Here is a 17,390-nt window from a genome sequence, read left to right on the forward strand (position 1 = left end):
GGTAGGCCTTGAAATCCACAGGTACACCTCGAATTGTCTCAAATTATGTCAATTAGTCTATCAGAAGCATCTAAAACCATGACATAATTTTCTGGAATTTTCCAGGCACAGTCAACTTAGTGTATGTAAACTTCTGACCCACTGGAATTGTGATACAGTGAATTAAAAGGGAAATCATCTGTAAACAATTGTTGGAAAAATGACATGTGTCCTGCACAAAGTAGATGTCCTAACCGACTGGCCAAAACTATAGTTTGTTAACAAGTCATTTGTGGAGTGATTGAAAAACAAGTTTTAATGACTCCAACCTAAGTGTATGTAAACTTCCCACTTCAACTGTGTGAGCATATTTCAATATGTTGGCTAAGTGAGGAAGGAAATATGACAATTTGGGGCATTTACAAAAATGCAAGTAAATTAGCACTCTCAGTTCACATGTTGAGTCCTAAATGTCCTAGAGGTAACTAACATATACAGACCAGTAACAGCAGCAAAGATTGTGGTTTGATGAGCCAAAAATGTCAATGCAACAGAAGATGTAAAAAGTAAATTATTACCAATTACTTGGCAAAGGTTGAGTGTTGAAGGTACGAGGGAAAAACAGATTGAGGAAGGTCAACGTGACTAATAAAAGGCAAAGAGACCTACAGTAGTGGCAGTATATTTTGAGTTGAAGAGAATATGCTGGAATGGAGGACAATGTTGCTCAAAACAGGGCTCATTAAATAGTACAGCATATTCAGAGCATAGCGGATAGAAATGTGATGTATAGAACAGGCCCATTTTCTAACGTTCCCGTTTTATACAGTACATTTCTGACTTTGTCTTACTGAATGTTCTGTCCTGTTGAATATTCTCCTGGTGAGCTGTGAATACGTCCTAAAGATATAAACACACCCTCAAACTAAGGAAAAAACCTGCATTCTCTTCTGTAGTGTAACGTGTAAAGAAGCTTGGAGTCAGAACGTAGGCCACAGAGGGCTCGGGCCTCAGCCCCTTACTGAGGTAGTTGATTGGGTGGATATGAGCTAGCCAGAGCAGAGACCCACGTTGGCAGCGTGAGAGAGGTGTAGCTACCGGTAAACTCCAGCGACTTTGCTAGCAGAAGGGACAAGAGGCGAGGGAGAGAGCTATGGGCTACGTGACTCATTCCCAACACTGAAGGTCCATGTGCAAAAGATGGAAGGGTGTAACTCCTCCTGTCACAATGGGCTGGTATGTCAAAGTCTGCTTGCACCCAAAACAGAAGAAATCTCTTTACAACATGCTTTATCAATACCTACAATTAAGTGAAACATTCTTGAACCTGCTCTTATTTCCTGCTAGTCTGTAATAAATTAATGTTATTTGCTGACACAGGAGTTTGGGTATCAAGTCGTTGGACACAGAAGCTGCTGGAATTTCAACCAGTATGGAATGGTTCCATCTGTGGCCATGGCAACCCACAGGCGTAGTGGAGAGGCCATGATAACTGTTAGTGGTCCAGTGTGCTACCCCCAGTGACCTGGTCCTGCTAGGGCAGCTTCATGAAGAGGCTGTTGTCCAGAGAGGGGACAGGCATGGGGCAGGGGAACTGGAACAGGCTCATGTCTGCCGTCAGGGCAGCCATAGCAGCTGGGTCATGCTCTATCTGACCTCTCAGGGAGGGGTCAATCTTCTCTAGCCGCCGTTTCAGTCTCTTGGCCTCTCTCTCACGGATCAGCCTGGCCTGCCTCTTATCTGGCGTCTCGTTGGCCCTCTTCATCCGCATGGCCTCCCTGTCGCGCAGAAGCCTCCGTGTCCGTTGCTCCTCTGTCTCCTGCAGCCTTTGCATCCGCTTGGCTTCGCGGTCCCGCAGCCTCCGCAGCTCCCGCTCCTCAGGTGACTCGTGCTCCCGCTTGGTCTTCTTGGCAGAGCGCTCGCGCTCTAGACGGTGCATGCGTGCCTCCACCGGCTCGTTCTTCCTGCGCATGGCCCACTTCCTCATGGGAGACTGGGCGTCCACCAGCTGCTGGTAGGCCACACAGCTGTTGCACACCAGCAGCACTCCGGCCGGGTGCACAGGCATGGGGCTCAGGATGTCTGGCAGCATGGGTAGGCCGGGTGAGGGGCTGAGGGCGTCAGGGTAGGAGGGGGGTGAAGAGAGGAGGCTGTGGTGCAGTGAAGGGAGTGGGTGGCCTGGGAGGTGTCCGAGACCATGGCCATGGTTGTGTCCTGGGCCATGTCCTTGTCCTTGGTTGTGGCCAGGGTTGTATCCCGGGCCTTGGCTGTGTCCCGGGATGTGGCCTGTGCCACGGCCAGGGTTGTGTCCTTGGTTGTGGCTGGGCCCGTGGCCGTGTCCCAGGCCATGACCGGGGTTGCCCATGGGGCTGCTGGAGAGAGACCGGGACATGGAACAGTTCTCATCTCCACTGCTGCATTCCATACTGCTGCCTGTGTTCAGGACCTCTCTGAGCTTCTCCCTGTGTAGGGGGGCAGAGACGTGAGGAGTTACAGGACACAGCTGTTACAGGCTAGAGCAGACAGACAGCCTAACTCGCTAAACTCTGTAGATAACCCATGTCATTGTGTGTGTGAAAGGCTGAAGCACTATACTAGGGTATAGGACTGAAATGAGGTAGTAGTGGTTGTAGCTCACTCCAGTAACCACGAGCACAACCTTTCCTTGATCCTAACTGGCGGCTTTATTCTGTAGTTTTAGTCAGAATTATCACCTTCTGTGAGAACTAAAGTAAAAGAAAATACAGTTAAGCACACTCTTACAACTTTCTTGCCTTATGTTTGACTTTGACTTATGAGTGATTACCTTGATATAACTCTGAAGTGCTTACATTCAGTTGTGACCAAAAGTTGAGAATGACACAAATATTAATTTCCACAAAGTTTGCTGCTTCAGTGTCTTTAGATATTTTTGTCAGATGTTACTATAGAATACTGAAGTATAATTACAAGCATTTCATAAGTGGCAAAGGCTTTTATTGACAATTACATGAAGTTGATGCAAAGAGTCAATATTTTCAGTGTTGACCCCTTTTCCAGACCTCTGCAGTCCACCCTGGCATGCTGTTAATTAACTTCTGGGCCACATCCTGACTGATGGCAGCCCATTCTTGCATAATCAATGCTTGGAGTTTGTGGGTTTTTGTTTGTCCACCTGCCTCTTGAGGATTGACCACAAGTTCTCAATGGGATTAAGGTCTGGGGAGTTTCCTGGCCATGGACCCAAAATATCAATGTTTTGTTCTCTAAGCCACTTAGTTATCACTTTTGCCTTATGGCAAGGTGCTCCATCATGCTGGAAAAGGCATTGTTTGTCACCAAATTGTTCCTGGATGGTTGGGAGAAGTTGCTCTCTGAGGATGTGTTGGTTCCATTCTTTATTCATGGCTGTGTTCTTAGGCCAAAATTGTGAGTGAGCCCACTCCCTTGTCTGAGAAGCAACCCCACACATGAATGGTCTCAGGATGCTTTACTGTTGGCATGACACAGGACTGATGGTAGCGCTCACCTTGTCTTCTCCCGACAAGCTCTTTTCCGGATGCCTGTTACAGGAATTATATTCCTCTATGTTTTAATACCCGATTACAATTAAACAGTCAATGCCTAAGAATTTGTAATACTCTTATTTGCATAAAATGGACAGAGACCAGTCCCAAAAATCAACCAGCAGCGTTTATTCTCGAGAGTACTGAACATGATACAGTTTACCACAGTACTACCCCATCTCATCAACCAGCAGCGTTTATTCTCGAGAGTACTGAACATGATACAGTTTACCACAGTACTACCCCATCTCATCAACCAGCAGCGTTTATTCTCGAGAGTACTGAACATGATACAGTTTACCACAGTACTACCCCATCTCATCAACCAGCAGCGTTTATTCTCGAGAGTACTGAACATGATACAGTTTACCACAGTACTACCCCATCTCATCAACCAGCAGCGTTTATTCTCGAGAGTACTGAACATGATACAGTTTACCGCAGTACTACCCCATCTCATCAACCAGCAGCGTTTATTCTCGAGAGTACTGAACATGATACAGTTTACCACAGTACTACCCCATCTCATCAACCAGCAGCGTTTATTCTCGAGAGTACTGAACATGATACAGTTTACCACAGTACTACCCCATCTCATCAACCAGCAGCGTTTATTCTCGAGAGTACTGAACATGATACAGTTTACCACAGTACTACCCCATCTCATCAACCAGCAGCGTTTATTCTCGAGAGTACTGAACATGATACAGTTTACCACAGATTATAAACTGAAAATGACGTCATTAGTTTATGTACTACCCCGTCTCATCAACCAGCAGTACAATGGCTGTATAGTTCTCAAGCCTTCCCACATAGTCTCTCCCTACTAAGATAATTTACGACCCAAGCCAAGGTCTACCTGTGTAGTGAAGCATTCTCTCCAGTCTGGCTATACATTCATTCATTTCTACCAAGGAACAGACAGACATTGTTCTAATTCTTGATTATATTCAGTACTAAGGTTAAAAGAAAATTCATACATCTATACAGTAACATAATAGTTCTGATTAGTCAGTCCTGATTGAAATGTATACATAATTAGTCATTATTGATTAAAAAAATCCCTTAACAATGCCCCAAACAATTGGAAAGGCGGTTCATCAGAGAAAATTACTTTACCCCAGTCCTCAGCAGTCCAATCCCTGTACCTTTTGCAGAATATCAGTCTGTCCCTGATGTTTTTCCTGGAGAGAAGTGGCTTCTTTGCTGCCCTTCTTGACACTAGACCATCCCCCGAAAGTCTTCGGCTCACTGTGCGTGGAGATGCACTCACACCTGCCTGCTGCCATTCCTGAGCAAGCTCTGTACTGGTGTTGCCCCGATCCCGCAGTTGAATCAACTTTAGCGCTTACTGGACTTTCTTGGGTGCCCTGAAGCCTTCTTCACAACAATTGAACCGAAGTTCTTGATGGTCTGATAAATGGTTGATTTAGGTGCAATCTTACTGGCAGCAATATCCTTGCCTGTGAAGCCCATTTTGTGCAAAGCAATGATGACGGCACGTGTTTCCCTGCAGGTAACCATGATTGACAGAGGAAGAACAATGATTACAAGCACCCACCCTCCTTTTGAAGCTTCCAGTCTGTTATTCAAACTCAATCAGCATGACAGAGTGATCTCCAGCCTCGTCAACACTTACACCTGTGTTAACGAGATAATCACTGACATGATGTCAGCTGGTCCTATTGTGGCAGGGCTGAAATGCAGTGGAAATGTTTTTGGGGATTCAGTTCATTTGCGTGGCAAAGAGGGACTTTGCAATTAATTGCAATTCATCTGATCACTCTTCATAACATTCTGAAGTATATGCAAATTGCCATCATATAAACTGAGGCAGCAGACTTTGAAAATTCATATTTGTGTCATTCTCAAAACTTTTGTCCACGACTGTACATAATAAACAGTTTAGCCGGAGATCAGATTAAACACATGAATAAAGGAAAAAAATACCTCATTGTCTGCTTATTACAGAAGGGAGGAAATCAAAAACTTCCCACGTATTATTCCTGGTATAAATTCACGCTTCATCCTTAATTATTATAACGTTACCATCCTAACATACACAATTCCACCTTTACGAACTATACCCGAAGACATGGTTACAACAGTTCTTAGCCACATAGTTCCGCTTATCTTATCATTTCCCCTGCATAGCAAACACATAAACAATACAAAAACAACAACAGACGTACAGGTTAATTGTCAGTTACAGTGGTGGAGGAGGCACAGACCTGTTGAAGTTGTTGGTGTCGGTGAAGCGTGTCCCACACACAGCACAGTTGGAGAGGCGGTCCGCAGAGTGGATGAGAAGGTGGCGCCCCAGGGAGCCTGGCGAGCTGAGCGCGCGCCCACACACTGGGCACACGTAGTTCTTACTGCTGCCCATCAACGATGTGTGCTGCTCCAGACAGACAGACAGACAGACAGAGTTATAGTCATTTAATTAGGTAAAGCACAATGGTTCTCTTTGTTTGTCAGTGTATTTTATAAACAACCTAAAAGTGAGGACAAACCACAACAGTGCATATCTAAAAATACACATATCTACAATTGTGGCATAAACGTATGTGGTTAGCACTAGACCACCATGTGAGAAAGAACACGAATGGAAGGAGGAAGTGGTTTGGTGGTAAACGTGTCATTCTGGCTCAGTTAGAAGACACTGATAACTTTAAACAAGTTGAAACATCCAAACCTTAGGTTTGACACATAACCCAGAGACTGATCACATGACTGGATGATAATTATCCTTCCCTCTTTAGTGTAGTGATGACAGTAGCTCCTAGGAGGTTCAATGGTGATTATCTACCCCTAGCCCATTATCCCCCTGATCCAACCGCTGAAGCTAAGGAGGCTTTGGCCCCGTCTGAATACTTGGTGCCATGGTGGGCTGTCTGGTACTGTACTGTCCTCACCTGGTAGACGTGTGTGATGAGCTGCTCGGGGCTGCTGAACTCCAGGGTGCACAGAGGACACACACAGCTGCTCATCAGGTCGGCCCCCTCCTCGCTCTCCTGAGAAACACAGAGGCATCAGTACTACTGTACACTCAGATACTGTGGATGCTATGAGGAGCTACCATACAGATCTGTTTCATCAGTAATATGTATGCTAATGATTGTGTAATAATACAGTAGGTTATGTAATGGTGGTTCTGTCTAAACTGAGAATGTAGGGCAAATATTAGAAGAGGATTTAATATGTACATCTAAAGGGTGGATATGCTCATCCTCTCTACAGTACCTCTATGGCTGGTCCTGGGAGCAGGAATTCTGAATGGCAGGTCATAAGGTTGTGTGTGTGTGTATGAGAGAGAATTACCCTCAGGCCCCCAGTGACTCATTGACTGTCACTATGACACACTGTATGACTCTGCCATGGTTGTGAATCACACCACACAACCCGAGATGCTTTCTGTTTCTGGGGTCTGAAGGTGTGAGGATATTCTGTAAAATCGGCAGTTTACAATTTACAAATGCAATGTATTCAGACGTATTCTTGTGCTGCATCTCTTTTTGTAGGATTATTGAATAACATAATTCTGGAAAATGGACAGAGCGGGGTGGGGCAATAACCTTTCCACATATGTCTAGAGGGCCAGATGACCCTGAGATCTGTAAAACACTATCAAATCAGGAAGGAAATGCATGTGTGAATCAGCAACCAGGCAGGCCCACACTCAGTGGACACACATGATAACAGTACTAGGAGGAGAGAACACCCCTCCATGGGTAACCCTGACAGTGACACTCACTTCTTTAACTCCCCTGTGGTGTGCTCTCTTGGTGGAGGTCATGTGGTCGTCAGCTGAGGTGTTGGAGGATGAGTCGTGGTTGTCCAGGTCGCTATCACTGTCTTCTATGGAGGCAAACACAGCCCTATCAATATAGACAGACAACAGAACACAGACCTAGTCATATTCTCTCACGACACCCCCTACAGAGAGTATGTCACATTAGGGTCAGGGAAATGCCCTAAATGCCTACCTGAAATGCTGTCCTGTTGGGAATTGTTGCTGTGGCATTCGCTGTCCTCAATGAAATCGTCCCTGCCATCCATGTTAATAGTGTGGAGGGGGCCTGCAAAGCCGGTGCTGTGGAAGGGCCCTGTGAACAGAGGAGTCACAGGGAGATGATAGGACCATCAGAGGGAGGGGTGAACTAGGCATATCCACCTGATTTTCAAACACTTAAAACACAGACGCCAAAATGCAGAAACTATGGATACAACTTCCTTATCATAATTCATATTCGAGCCACTAGAAATCCCTGCATTAGCATGTTTCTTTTCGCTGATAAATCCTGACAAAAAAATACACCATATTACTGGCCTGCTAATGTGCCTGGACCTTGTAGGCTAACAGCTGAGTAAAACCCCAGAACTGATCCAAATGGTTGCCCAATCAGGCAAGCTACATGCAGCCATTTCTAAATTAACATAAAAACGCTAGGCTTTTGAGCATTATTCAAAAGACAAACTACAGTGAAAAATACCACAGCCTAGACTAGAGTTTTGTACTCAATTGAAAACAACATTATTTGTTACATTGTGTTGTTGTAGCCTAGGTAGGATACATATATTCACTGCGGTATAAAGCCTAACATTGAGCTTATGAATTATGGGTTAATATGCATACGTTTCAAATTTAGGAGACAGTCCACATCCCATGTCTGTCAGTCTGTTGTGCAATTACACACCTGGGGTCTCTTCCTCTTAAATCTTGTGGAGTCCCAGAAAAAGCTAGACCACAAAAGCTTGTTGGACACTTATTTCGACATATTTTCTTTAGCCTATTAATAGCCTATTAGAGGATAGATACATGCTTGCGGAATGTAAACTAGGCTACAGCATTAAGAACGGGCAGGGAGTTGGAAAGGAGAAGCCCATATTTTCCTATAGTAGGCCTATCTTAACACTGGGCTACATCCTGACAGAACACACGCGTGGCCTGCTTATGTACCTTTCTGGACCTTCTTAACTGTGGAGAATAGTCCCAAACTGATCCAAATGGTTGCATAACCGGGCCTAGGCTGTAGGCATATGCAGTTATCTTTTTACAAAATCGGACGTTTGAGGTGTTATTCAAATTAGCCTACATCAAATGGACAATAACTGTGCACTCAAATGATAACAGTAAAACTTTTTTTCTTGCACTCTGACTGGTAAATATTTAGCTTATTACATCAGCTACACTTTTACCAGCCTCTCTTTCCAGCAGTTCTCATTCACAACAGGCTATAGCAGGGGTGGTCCTGGAGTCCCGCAGGCACTTCATGTTTATTATTTAATCGACCTGGAGGATCAGGTGTGTTGAATTTAGACAAACATTGAACTGATCAATTAGCTCAGTTGGTCAGGTGTGGTGCCTAGTTGGAACAAAATCATGTAGTACCTACGGATTGTTGAGGAGAGAAAGTGCATTGGTGTGATTACTTTTGACCACTTATTATGATAACACTGTTGCACTGATGCATTGCAAATAGTTGCACGGGACAGAGAGATGAGCACAGTGAAAAATAAGACCCAAAGAAATTGACAACCATTAGAAAAATGGAAGTCACTTGCAAACCACTTGAGCAATGGTGTAATAGATATGCAGGCAATATGGCATTTGTTGCTGAAATGATACATTTAAATACAGTAGGAGTTAGTATATTGTTTTACATTAGGCCTACATTGATATATTATTTGCAGTTGTCACGATGACAATGAACACACCCTGAAAGCACTGAATGGTCTGAACCAGTATCTGTGTGTTAGAGAACGCATGGTCACCTTATTAATAGACAGCGTGCAGTAGGATGTGTTGATCGGTTGATTGACAGGTGTAGGACTTCAGAACAATAAAAACTTTCCTCTAGTGTGGTTGCTCACCAGCGTGTTATAGTTACGTAGCCTATAGTTTATCTTTATAGTTATTGGCAGGGTGCCTGGCCCTTAACTCTGACAACACAACTAACGTTATTATCACAACAGAACTATTCTAGTAGGTCTAGCTAACGGAGAATGTGGATGAAATCAATGTACAATTATGCACTCGTTTACTTAACTTTTATACTGTATACTATAGAATTTGGTTATATAACCTTGAAGCCCATTCAAAAACCGGAAGATCGGCAAAATGGGCGGTCACTTTCCCATCGGATTCCTGATTGATGCAATCCTCAATGACATAGTTTTGAGAGAGTCAGGTGTGTATAAAAAGACAGTTGATAGATTACAAGACAATGCAAGAAAATACAGCCAGCAGACAAAGCCTTGGAGGTAAAACGTGCTAGGCATAGGAATGACAGCCCTGGAACAGAAGATTGACAGGTCAGTAGTGCAAGGCGGAGCGTGATCATGAAGTCAGGGGAAGACATTTCTAGAGCACAGACCTGTAATATTTAACATGGAGGGTATAAACACCAGAGAGCCTGGTGTGTAGCCTGCACTTCAGTTACCTGGTGTAGGTGCTGACTAGCCACAAACATCCAAGCAATCTACTACACTTAGCATATTGAAGAAAGTGCTTCAGATTAGAATACCAAGCCTATCCAGCATTAAAGGAGTCGTAGCTACACACATAAACCCAGCATAGCTGCTATAATACACTGGCCCCAAGATGGTTATAGAAACACAACATAGAATACATTAAAGGCCTAAACTTATAAACACAATCATTCCCTGAGCCTATATGCAGTTGACATGGATGCCTTCATATTCACTGACATGCCAATATAATGCTGCATCAACACATCGCAGAAGCGCACATTGACACATGTACTCACACACAACCAGACCCCCAATTTTCACAGAAGCAGAACGAACACACACGCTTATCCAAGCATGCTGCAGTCCCAGGGGGAAGCAGCCTGCACTCCTTTCCACTAGCAGCCTGCAAGGCACTGTATCTCCCTCTCTCAGTACCACCCACACACTGCACAGCCTGGCTCACCCTCTGTCCTCCCTGCTCATACGCAGCTCTGACTGTTCTATATCCATACCAGCAGCTCTGAGGGGGAGGCCAATGCCTCATACCAAGGAGCCCATATGTGTCTGCTTAACCCCCTCACATGGCGCTCAGCATTTTACAGCATCTCTGCTCATTGCATTAGTATCCCATTTCCCCTCCGATCTACACCCAAGCTTGACAGGGTTGGAATGGGAGCACAGGGCCTCTCCAGTTGTTAGTGACAGTACACTCATTCCTGTCATCAGTATACGTTAACGGGAGGTTTTATTTTGATCATTTCAATATCTCTCGAACGGAAAAATATATATATAAACTGCAACCGTTTAGGTTCCTTAGCCCTCCAGTTATTACCCTCCCCTTCCTGTCCAGTCTTTCCATTCAGTGTGATGGAAGGAACATCTTTCATCCAGTTACCTGAGGCTGGCAGAGGTAATTACAGCCTCTGTTCTAATCCTGGAGCAACACACCACTGAGGAGCATGGTCTGTGTGTGAGAGGGTTGAGGAATAAAATCTATCATAAAAATAAAAAAACTACCCTCTAATATTCACAGGGCTGTCATTCCTGCATTAACTTTTTAGCAGAGTGTAGTATGTGAAAATAGTTTGGGCACATTTCCCATAGTGATCCAGGCACTCATTAGCATTGGTAGAGTGGGTCTGATTGTTGAACTATGAACTGCTACAGACTGGCTCCACGGCACACAGCCAATGATTGATGTGAGAGCTACCCATCCCCCACTGCTAGGCTCTGTCTGTACATCTGTCTCTCTTCTCCCACCGGCCCTCCCTCCCCATGTCTCTGCCACTCTGATGTTATCTCTGAGTCTGCGTGTCTGTAGGCAGGAGGTGACGCAGTGTCTGACTGAATCCAGACAAAGACAAACTCATCAGCCAACAGACACAGAGGGAGAGAGGAGGAGGAAGGGGGGACAAAACAAAACAGACAAAAGAGAGAATGCCAAAACTCTACTCAAACACTAAGCAATGGGGCTCCTGTTGAATTCAAGCTCCCCTCTTTTTTACCCACCCTCTGTTCCAACACACACACACACACACAAAATACTCTGAATCTCTAGGAAGTGCTGGGGCCCCTGCCTTCCATCCATGTACAGGCACTGTGGTGTTCAGGACCATGGGAATGGTGAAACACAGACATCAGATAATCCCAGACTCCCAGATCATTTCTCACTTCGCCTAATTGGCAGCCTGTTATTTAATTAAGGCAAAACGGAAGTAACCGCCATCACCCCTTTTCCCCAGAATCCCGCCCTCCTCCCCAGTGAAGTGTCTGAAATGATCCCAACTCTGCTCTCAGACAAATAAACACAAAATTACCCATCTGTATGGCTTTATAGATCCACAATGAAAACTATTTTGATACAACCCGGAATGCATGCTATCAAAACAGACCTGTTTATCATCACTAACCCTTTTAGGGCTAATGATACTTCTAAAACAGCTGCTGTTTCCCCTGCTATGCTTTCCCTTTACCCCAGCCATGATTGGCTCAGACAGGCTATCTGATTAGTTTTCCCATGCTGGTAATGTCTGTGCTCTACATCGAGGGACATTTCACATCAGTTCAGGACACACACACACACACCACTTTTAAGGATTATTATAATTTTTCATTAGATGGTGGGTTAAGAAAATGGCCTATTATCATTTTATAAACTATGTGGTACGTGTGTGTGCATGTGTGAATTTGTCTTGGACCAACTGTATGTGGTCATAGGAAAGTGTGAAAGTTGGATTCATTCTGAGGGTAATTAAAAAAAGACTGTTGTTATTTCATAACTATCAGTCAGAAGTAGTATGTGAAGCTGGGAGACGTCGCTTTAGAAGCCCCCCAAAAAACGCCTTAAGATTGTTAATGTATGTTGTTGTTTTACTATACTGTGTTTGAACAACAGAGTTCTATGGACCAATACGTCTACCAGCAGATCACGCATCCTTACTGTGTTACTGTTTCCCGTGACAGATGTTGTTAGCATATAGGGATTATTGAGGCCATTAGAGCAATATGCATTTCAACACCATATTTAAACAAACTAGCCTCTCCTATGTTTAGAAAAGGACCCTAAAGGCTACATGGTCCCCTTGGGTGGACTTATGCGTCCCCAGGCATCCAGTAGCCTACACTATGAAGGATCAGCAGGCCAATTCATCATGCACTCAGTTTGACCTTTTAGCATGCATAGGAAAAGGACATCATCACCATCGGTAGAAATGTTTGTCAGGCAACTACACAGCTACCAAACCTGTAGTACCTAGACTATACCTGCTCTGGAGTAGTCTCCCATTGGAATTGGAGGAATGTTGCTTGCAGATAGCCAACGTAGTCAGTGACACTGAAAAACATCCTCCCCTAAGCTGGTGACTATGACAGACACAACAGCACTCATGGAACAGAAATGTTTAACGAAACTTGTTTCAGTGGGCTCGGATTACAGAAACGAAGCAGTGCACCTTTCCATTTAAAAAAAATAATATATGGTCTCTTTTGGCCCCAGGCATTGACAATGCTAGTGGTATGACCGACATTGCTATTCTCCACAGGCTGTACTGGTTCTGTATCTGAGATGTCAATGTGAGAGCTTATCCAGAGAAACAGAAAGTACAGTCAATGCAAAAGCATGTTGTACCTAGTTTAAACTGACATTTTATGAGGGACAACATCTTACATGGATTCTGAGACCAAGATGGGTGAAATCTGTCCTAATCTCAAGACTAACATTATTTATTTTCATTGACATTGGTAGGCTATATCGTACTCTCAAAACAAGAGTTGAAAACAGGGACGAGCATGCCACAAACAAAGAATCTAATTAAAAACCACAAACATAAGCGCCGGTAAACACATGGAAATAACTATCTGAATAGTTTCCCTCGGAGAAAACGACCGGCGCATGCAATTGTGAGGTTGTCATCTCCATACAAATATTAATATCATAGTATTAGTAGCCTAATAATGGTTCATGATAATTTTTGGGGGTTCGAAAATACAGACAATCGTCGGTGTCAACGCGCGTTGATTCAACGTATCATCATCAATGTATCACGCGCTACATAGGTTGAACTAAAACATTGTATCAGGCGCTTGTATCAACGATGGTGATTGACACATTGTCTTACAGTTCACAATTTCAACGGTGGTGAAAACAATCGTCTAGTTAGATGGAGGAAATGATACGCCTCACTACTTTTCAACAAGTAAAAATGGCATTTACAATACCTGAGATACCTACAATTAACTTTGAAGGGGTTGTTCTGTTTTCGCCTGGACATATTATCCCCCACTCCCGGATGGAAAAAAATCGAATCTCCTCCTAGCCCAGACAGATTTGAAGATTCCCCTATGCAATCCAGCTGTATTCCGTAAAGGGACTCCCTTTCGAGAGTACAACAATATCACTTAAAAAATGATTTAAAATAAATAACAAAATGCCCGATGATCAAAATTGTTTACCCATGTAGAGATGAACACAGCTTACACCATTGGTGAGAGTCGGGGTCATTTAAATTAATACAAAACAAATAGCCAATATAAAATGTTTAAATAAGCCCAAATGGCTTGGTTACAATCTGATCCACTTAAATTTAAAACACTCTCCCGTCGAGCTATATATAATTTCCAAATTATAGAAAATGCGATTGGGTCCTATCCAACCCGGCCTGAGATGGTATTTGCTTAGCAGCCCCGAGCAGCCACAATCCTGCGTTGCTGTCGCTTTGCCAATTCACTGCAGCGATACACAGGCACAGCTTCTTCTTCGGTATAATGAAGTTCGCACATTTTGTGTGTGCATGCTGCCACCTATTGTGCGGTAGTGTGTGGTTTATCATGTCAATTTTTGTAACACAAAAAAAGGGGAGAGAGAAAAAAAAGATGCACCACCAACTAACCCTACACCTATTTAATAAAGCAATTATATATATATAATTATCACCAGCTCATTCCACTACTTTGACCCTAACTGATCCTACACCAGTCCGACGGCCTGGGAGGAACGGACTCTGGTTCAACACACCTTTTATCTCTTCCTCCGTAAAACCTTATACACCCAAGTACTGCCACCACAACCTCTACCTTCTGTGATTTACATTCCATTTCTGCGGTACAAATTGATAACCATGGCAATAAATGCAAAGAAGCCAACCTTACTGAAGCACAAATTCAAATCAGTCTGTATTGGCCTAAGCCTACTACTCACCCTTGATCCATCATCCTCTACTCTCTTCCCTGCCTCAGCGTGACACCTTCTGTTCTACTCTGACCCTGGCATCTTCAGCCTGTCTCTCTCGCACCAGGCACTTCTGATCCCCAGCAACACAGGCACCCCCACAATTGACCGTTTTTCCCCACCGATAATACCTTCACCGATTTAACATTACCCAACTTATTTTCTACCCAGCCTGAGACTACACATGGCTCAACCAAAAGGCAGGATCCGCTTTCTCCAAAAATCTCACTCCCACTGGGCCAGAATCCTCATTTGCATGACCATCGGAGCGAGGATCTGAGGTCTTCACCTCACATGCCACCACAGATAATTCATCCTTGGGTTCATTTTCTGAGCCATCAGACACAGCAGAATATGGTTTGTACTTGGTGCCATTTTTCCTCAACACACATCTTCCCACTGCACTCGGCTCTTCTCCCTCCATAACCATGTCTAAACGTTCACCATGCTCATGCCATGACTTCATGTGCAGTGCTGCCTGCTTAGCCCAATTTAGTAGTCGGTTTATCTCTGGCTTCTCCACGCTCCCAAAACAAGCCATAATCGTCAGCCAAGTCTCCTCCTCGTCATCCATTTTAGCAAACAATCTCGGACTGCATCTCTGACCTTGATATGGTCTTAATTTTCATCCCACAGGCACAGCTGATATCTATGTTCACAACATGCGCACAGCAATGCATTGTGGGATGTTCAAATCATTTGAGGGTAGATAACCTGTGATGACATGAGGACTACCGTCAACAATGCACACAATAATACATTGAGCCTACTTCTTTCTCTCCTCATTTCATGTATTATAATATTTGAATATTGCATATTTTTTTAAAGATTTTAGGCTATAGGTATTTTTAAAATCACACTGACAATTTTAATATTTGAAATAGGCCTATATTCTCAAAGCCCCCCAAAAGTAACAAAACAATTTATACCAACTGATTCAATGACATGGTTGCAAAATTCAGTCTGCTCTCCAACAACACAGTCACATAGCTTACCTGTTGTACGTGGCACGTTGCGCACTACAGCCTCTACCAAGAGGTACCTTTATGGTACAGGTGGTACTGCACTCGATTCACCCCATAACCACAGCATTGCTGGTTCAAAACCTGCTCCAGCGGTCCACTCTTATTTTTGAGAAATCAGAGGGAAGTCACAACTGGCAGGGTTTGAAGCCGGGTGTTTGCGACTGTCAAACACATTAGCTGTTACACTAAGAGATCCGAATCTTAAGGTCACTACACACTTCCTTATAATATATGCCATTTAGCAGACGCTTTTATCCAAAGCGACTTACAGTCATGTGTGCATACATTCTACGTATGGGTGGTCCCGGGGATCGAACCCACTATCCTGGCGTTACAAACGCCATGCTCTACCAACTGAGCTACAGAGGAGTCCGGCTCGCATTTCTCTAGTTCCCTGTGCCTGCACCCTTGGGGCACAGGCACAATCAGGGGCCAACCCATTTCTGACACCAGTGTAGTGAAGTCGGAGTGGTAGTCCTGACTCTTTTGAGGAGGTTGCTAGGTGTTGGGTTAGGGCAGCTATACTACTGGTACCAGCAGTGGCAGTGGAAAAACCCATGGTTTTTCCTGGCCTTTAATGGACGTTTTTCACTGTTCACATTCTGGTTTGTGCATGGGATACTTTCGGAAGAAGGGGAATATAAGTGCCTCTGTAGCCGATGTGAAATGGCTAGCTGGTAAGAGGTCTGGACCTTTATAACCCATGTAGTAGTGTGCATGGCCCGAAACCTGGGGACGCTGGTTGAAACACCGCTCCAGTTGTTCCTATACAGTATATTTTCTGATGGCGGAAAGAAATGTATAATATATTTTTTAAAGTATAAAGAAGCTATGCAGCGCATGTCCTGATTGAACTTAGTGCGGCATTGTCTGTAAAGTACACTAGATGGAGCCCACAAACCTCACAAAATTACAAATGTCATAACATTACATGTTGACGTCATCACCGACTGCCACGAGGTGAGGTGTGCGAACCGCAGCACGACGTTTACAGACACATTATTACTCATCCGCACATTTCGGACACATCTAAATACGATACATCAAATAGCTACCTTGCTAGGTAGAACACCAGCCAAGCAACATAATTTTGGCGTTATATAATAACAATACTCGAAGAGTGCATTAATATATCTAAACGGCTCACAAGTGTAGCTAGAAAGGCATGCATGTGTTAGTTAGCTATAAGGGGTTCTTTAGCTAGTTACTAGAAGCTATAGCATTATTGCAGTGGTTAAATAAACATGTTCGTATTACCGTAATGCTTACATACATACCAGCATCACATGTTACTCAATCAAATATCACATAGCAGTATCGAAGCTGGTGGATTTGCTAGCCAATTGAGAATTCTGCAAATAATTTGCACGCTCGCGTGTTTGAGGTCTTCATTCCTTTCTCATTCCACAAACGTTGAAGTTTTGTTTTTTTCGGTGTAACCCTCCGCCTGCGGTAGAAGTGCTGAGGCTAGGAGAGCCACCATTTTGAATGTCTGGTCTGTTCCTCCCTCCGTCGCAAATAGAGAAGATTCCAGCTATTTTCTGGTATCAATACGGTTGGTGAGTATAACTTTATACAACTATGTCAGTTAAACAGATGTGTTTATTTGATCATAGCTGAAAAATCAGCACGACTTTCTCT

General features: G+C 43.9%; 2 protein-coding genes across 13 annotated transcripts in view; one reads left to right on the forward strand and one right to left on the reverse strand.

Annotated features, from left to right (window-relative positions):
- Positions 1-219: 219 nt before the first annotated feature.
- On the reverse strand, positions 220-17,211 carry LOC124033755 (zinc finger protein 821-like). 9 transcript variants are annotated; one of them, XM_046345985.1, is made up of 6 exons: positions 17,027-17,211; positions 7,511-7,630; positions 7,279-7,402; positions 6,440-6,538; positions 5,756-5,922; positions 220-2,441 (listed from the first exon to the last, which is right to left on the reverse strand). In XM_046345985.1, exons 2-6 carry the CDS (start codon positions 7,546-7,548, stop codon positions 1,514-1,516), a joined length of 1,356 nt encoding a protein of 451 aa, XP_046201941.1. In that variant the 5' UTR covers positions 7,549-7,630; positions 17,027-17,211; the 3' UTR covers positions 220-1,513. The 9 variants fall into 9 exon arrangements, with proteins under 9 accessions (XP_046201941.1, XP_046201939.1, XP_046201945.1 ...); XM_046345983.1 differs by having other exon boundaries at positions 7,279-7,382; positions 17,027-17,207; XM_046345989.1 differs by lacking the exon at positions 17,027-17,211 and adding an exon at positions 13,950-14,193.
- Positions 17,165-17,390, forward strand: part of LOC124033754 (AP-1 complex subunit gamma-1-like) — a 30,555-nt gene continuing 30,329 nt past the window's right edge. For all 4 annotated transcript variants that reach the window (XM_046345974.1, XM_046345978.1, XM_046345977.1 and 1 more), the window contains exon 1: positions 17,165-17,308. The gene's annotated coding sequence lies outside the window, so the exon portion shown is untranslated. The remainder of the gene's footprint in view (positions 17,309-17,390) is intronic.

The sequence above is a fragment of the Oncorhynchus gorbuscha genome, linkage group LG04 (genome assembly GCF_021184085.1).
Source record: "Oncorhynchus gorbuscha isolate QuinsamMale2020 ecotype Even-year linkage group LG04, OgorEven_v1.0, whole genome shotgun sequence".
Taxonomy (NCBI): Eukaryota; Metazoa; Chordata; class Actinopteri; order Salmoniformes; family Salmonidae; genus Oncorhynchus; species Oncorhynchus gorbuscha.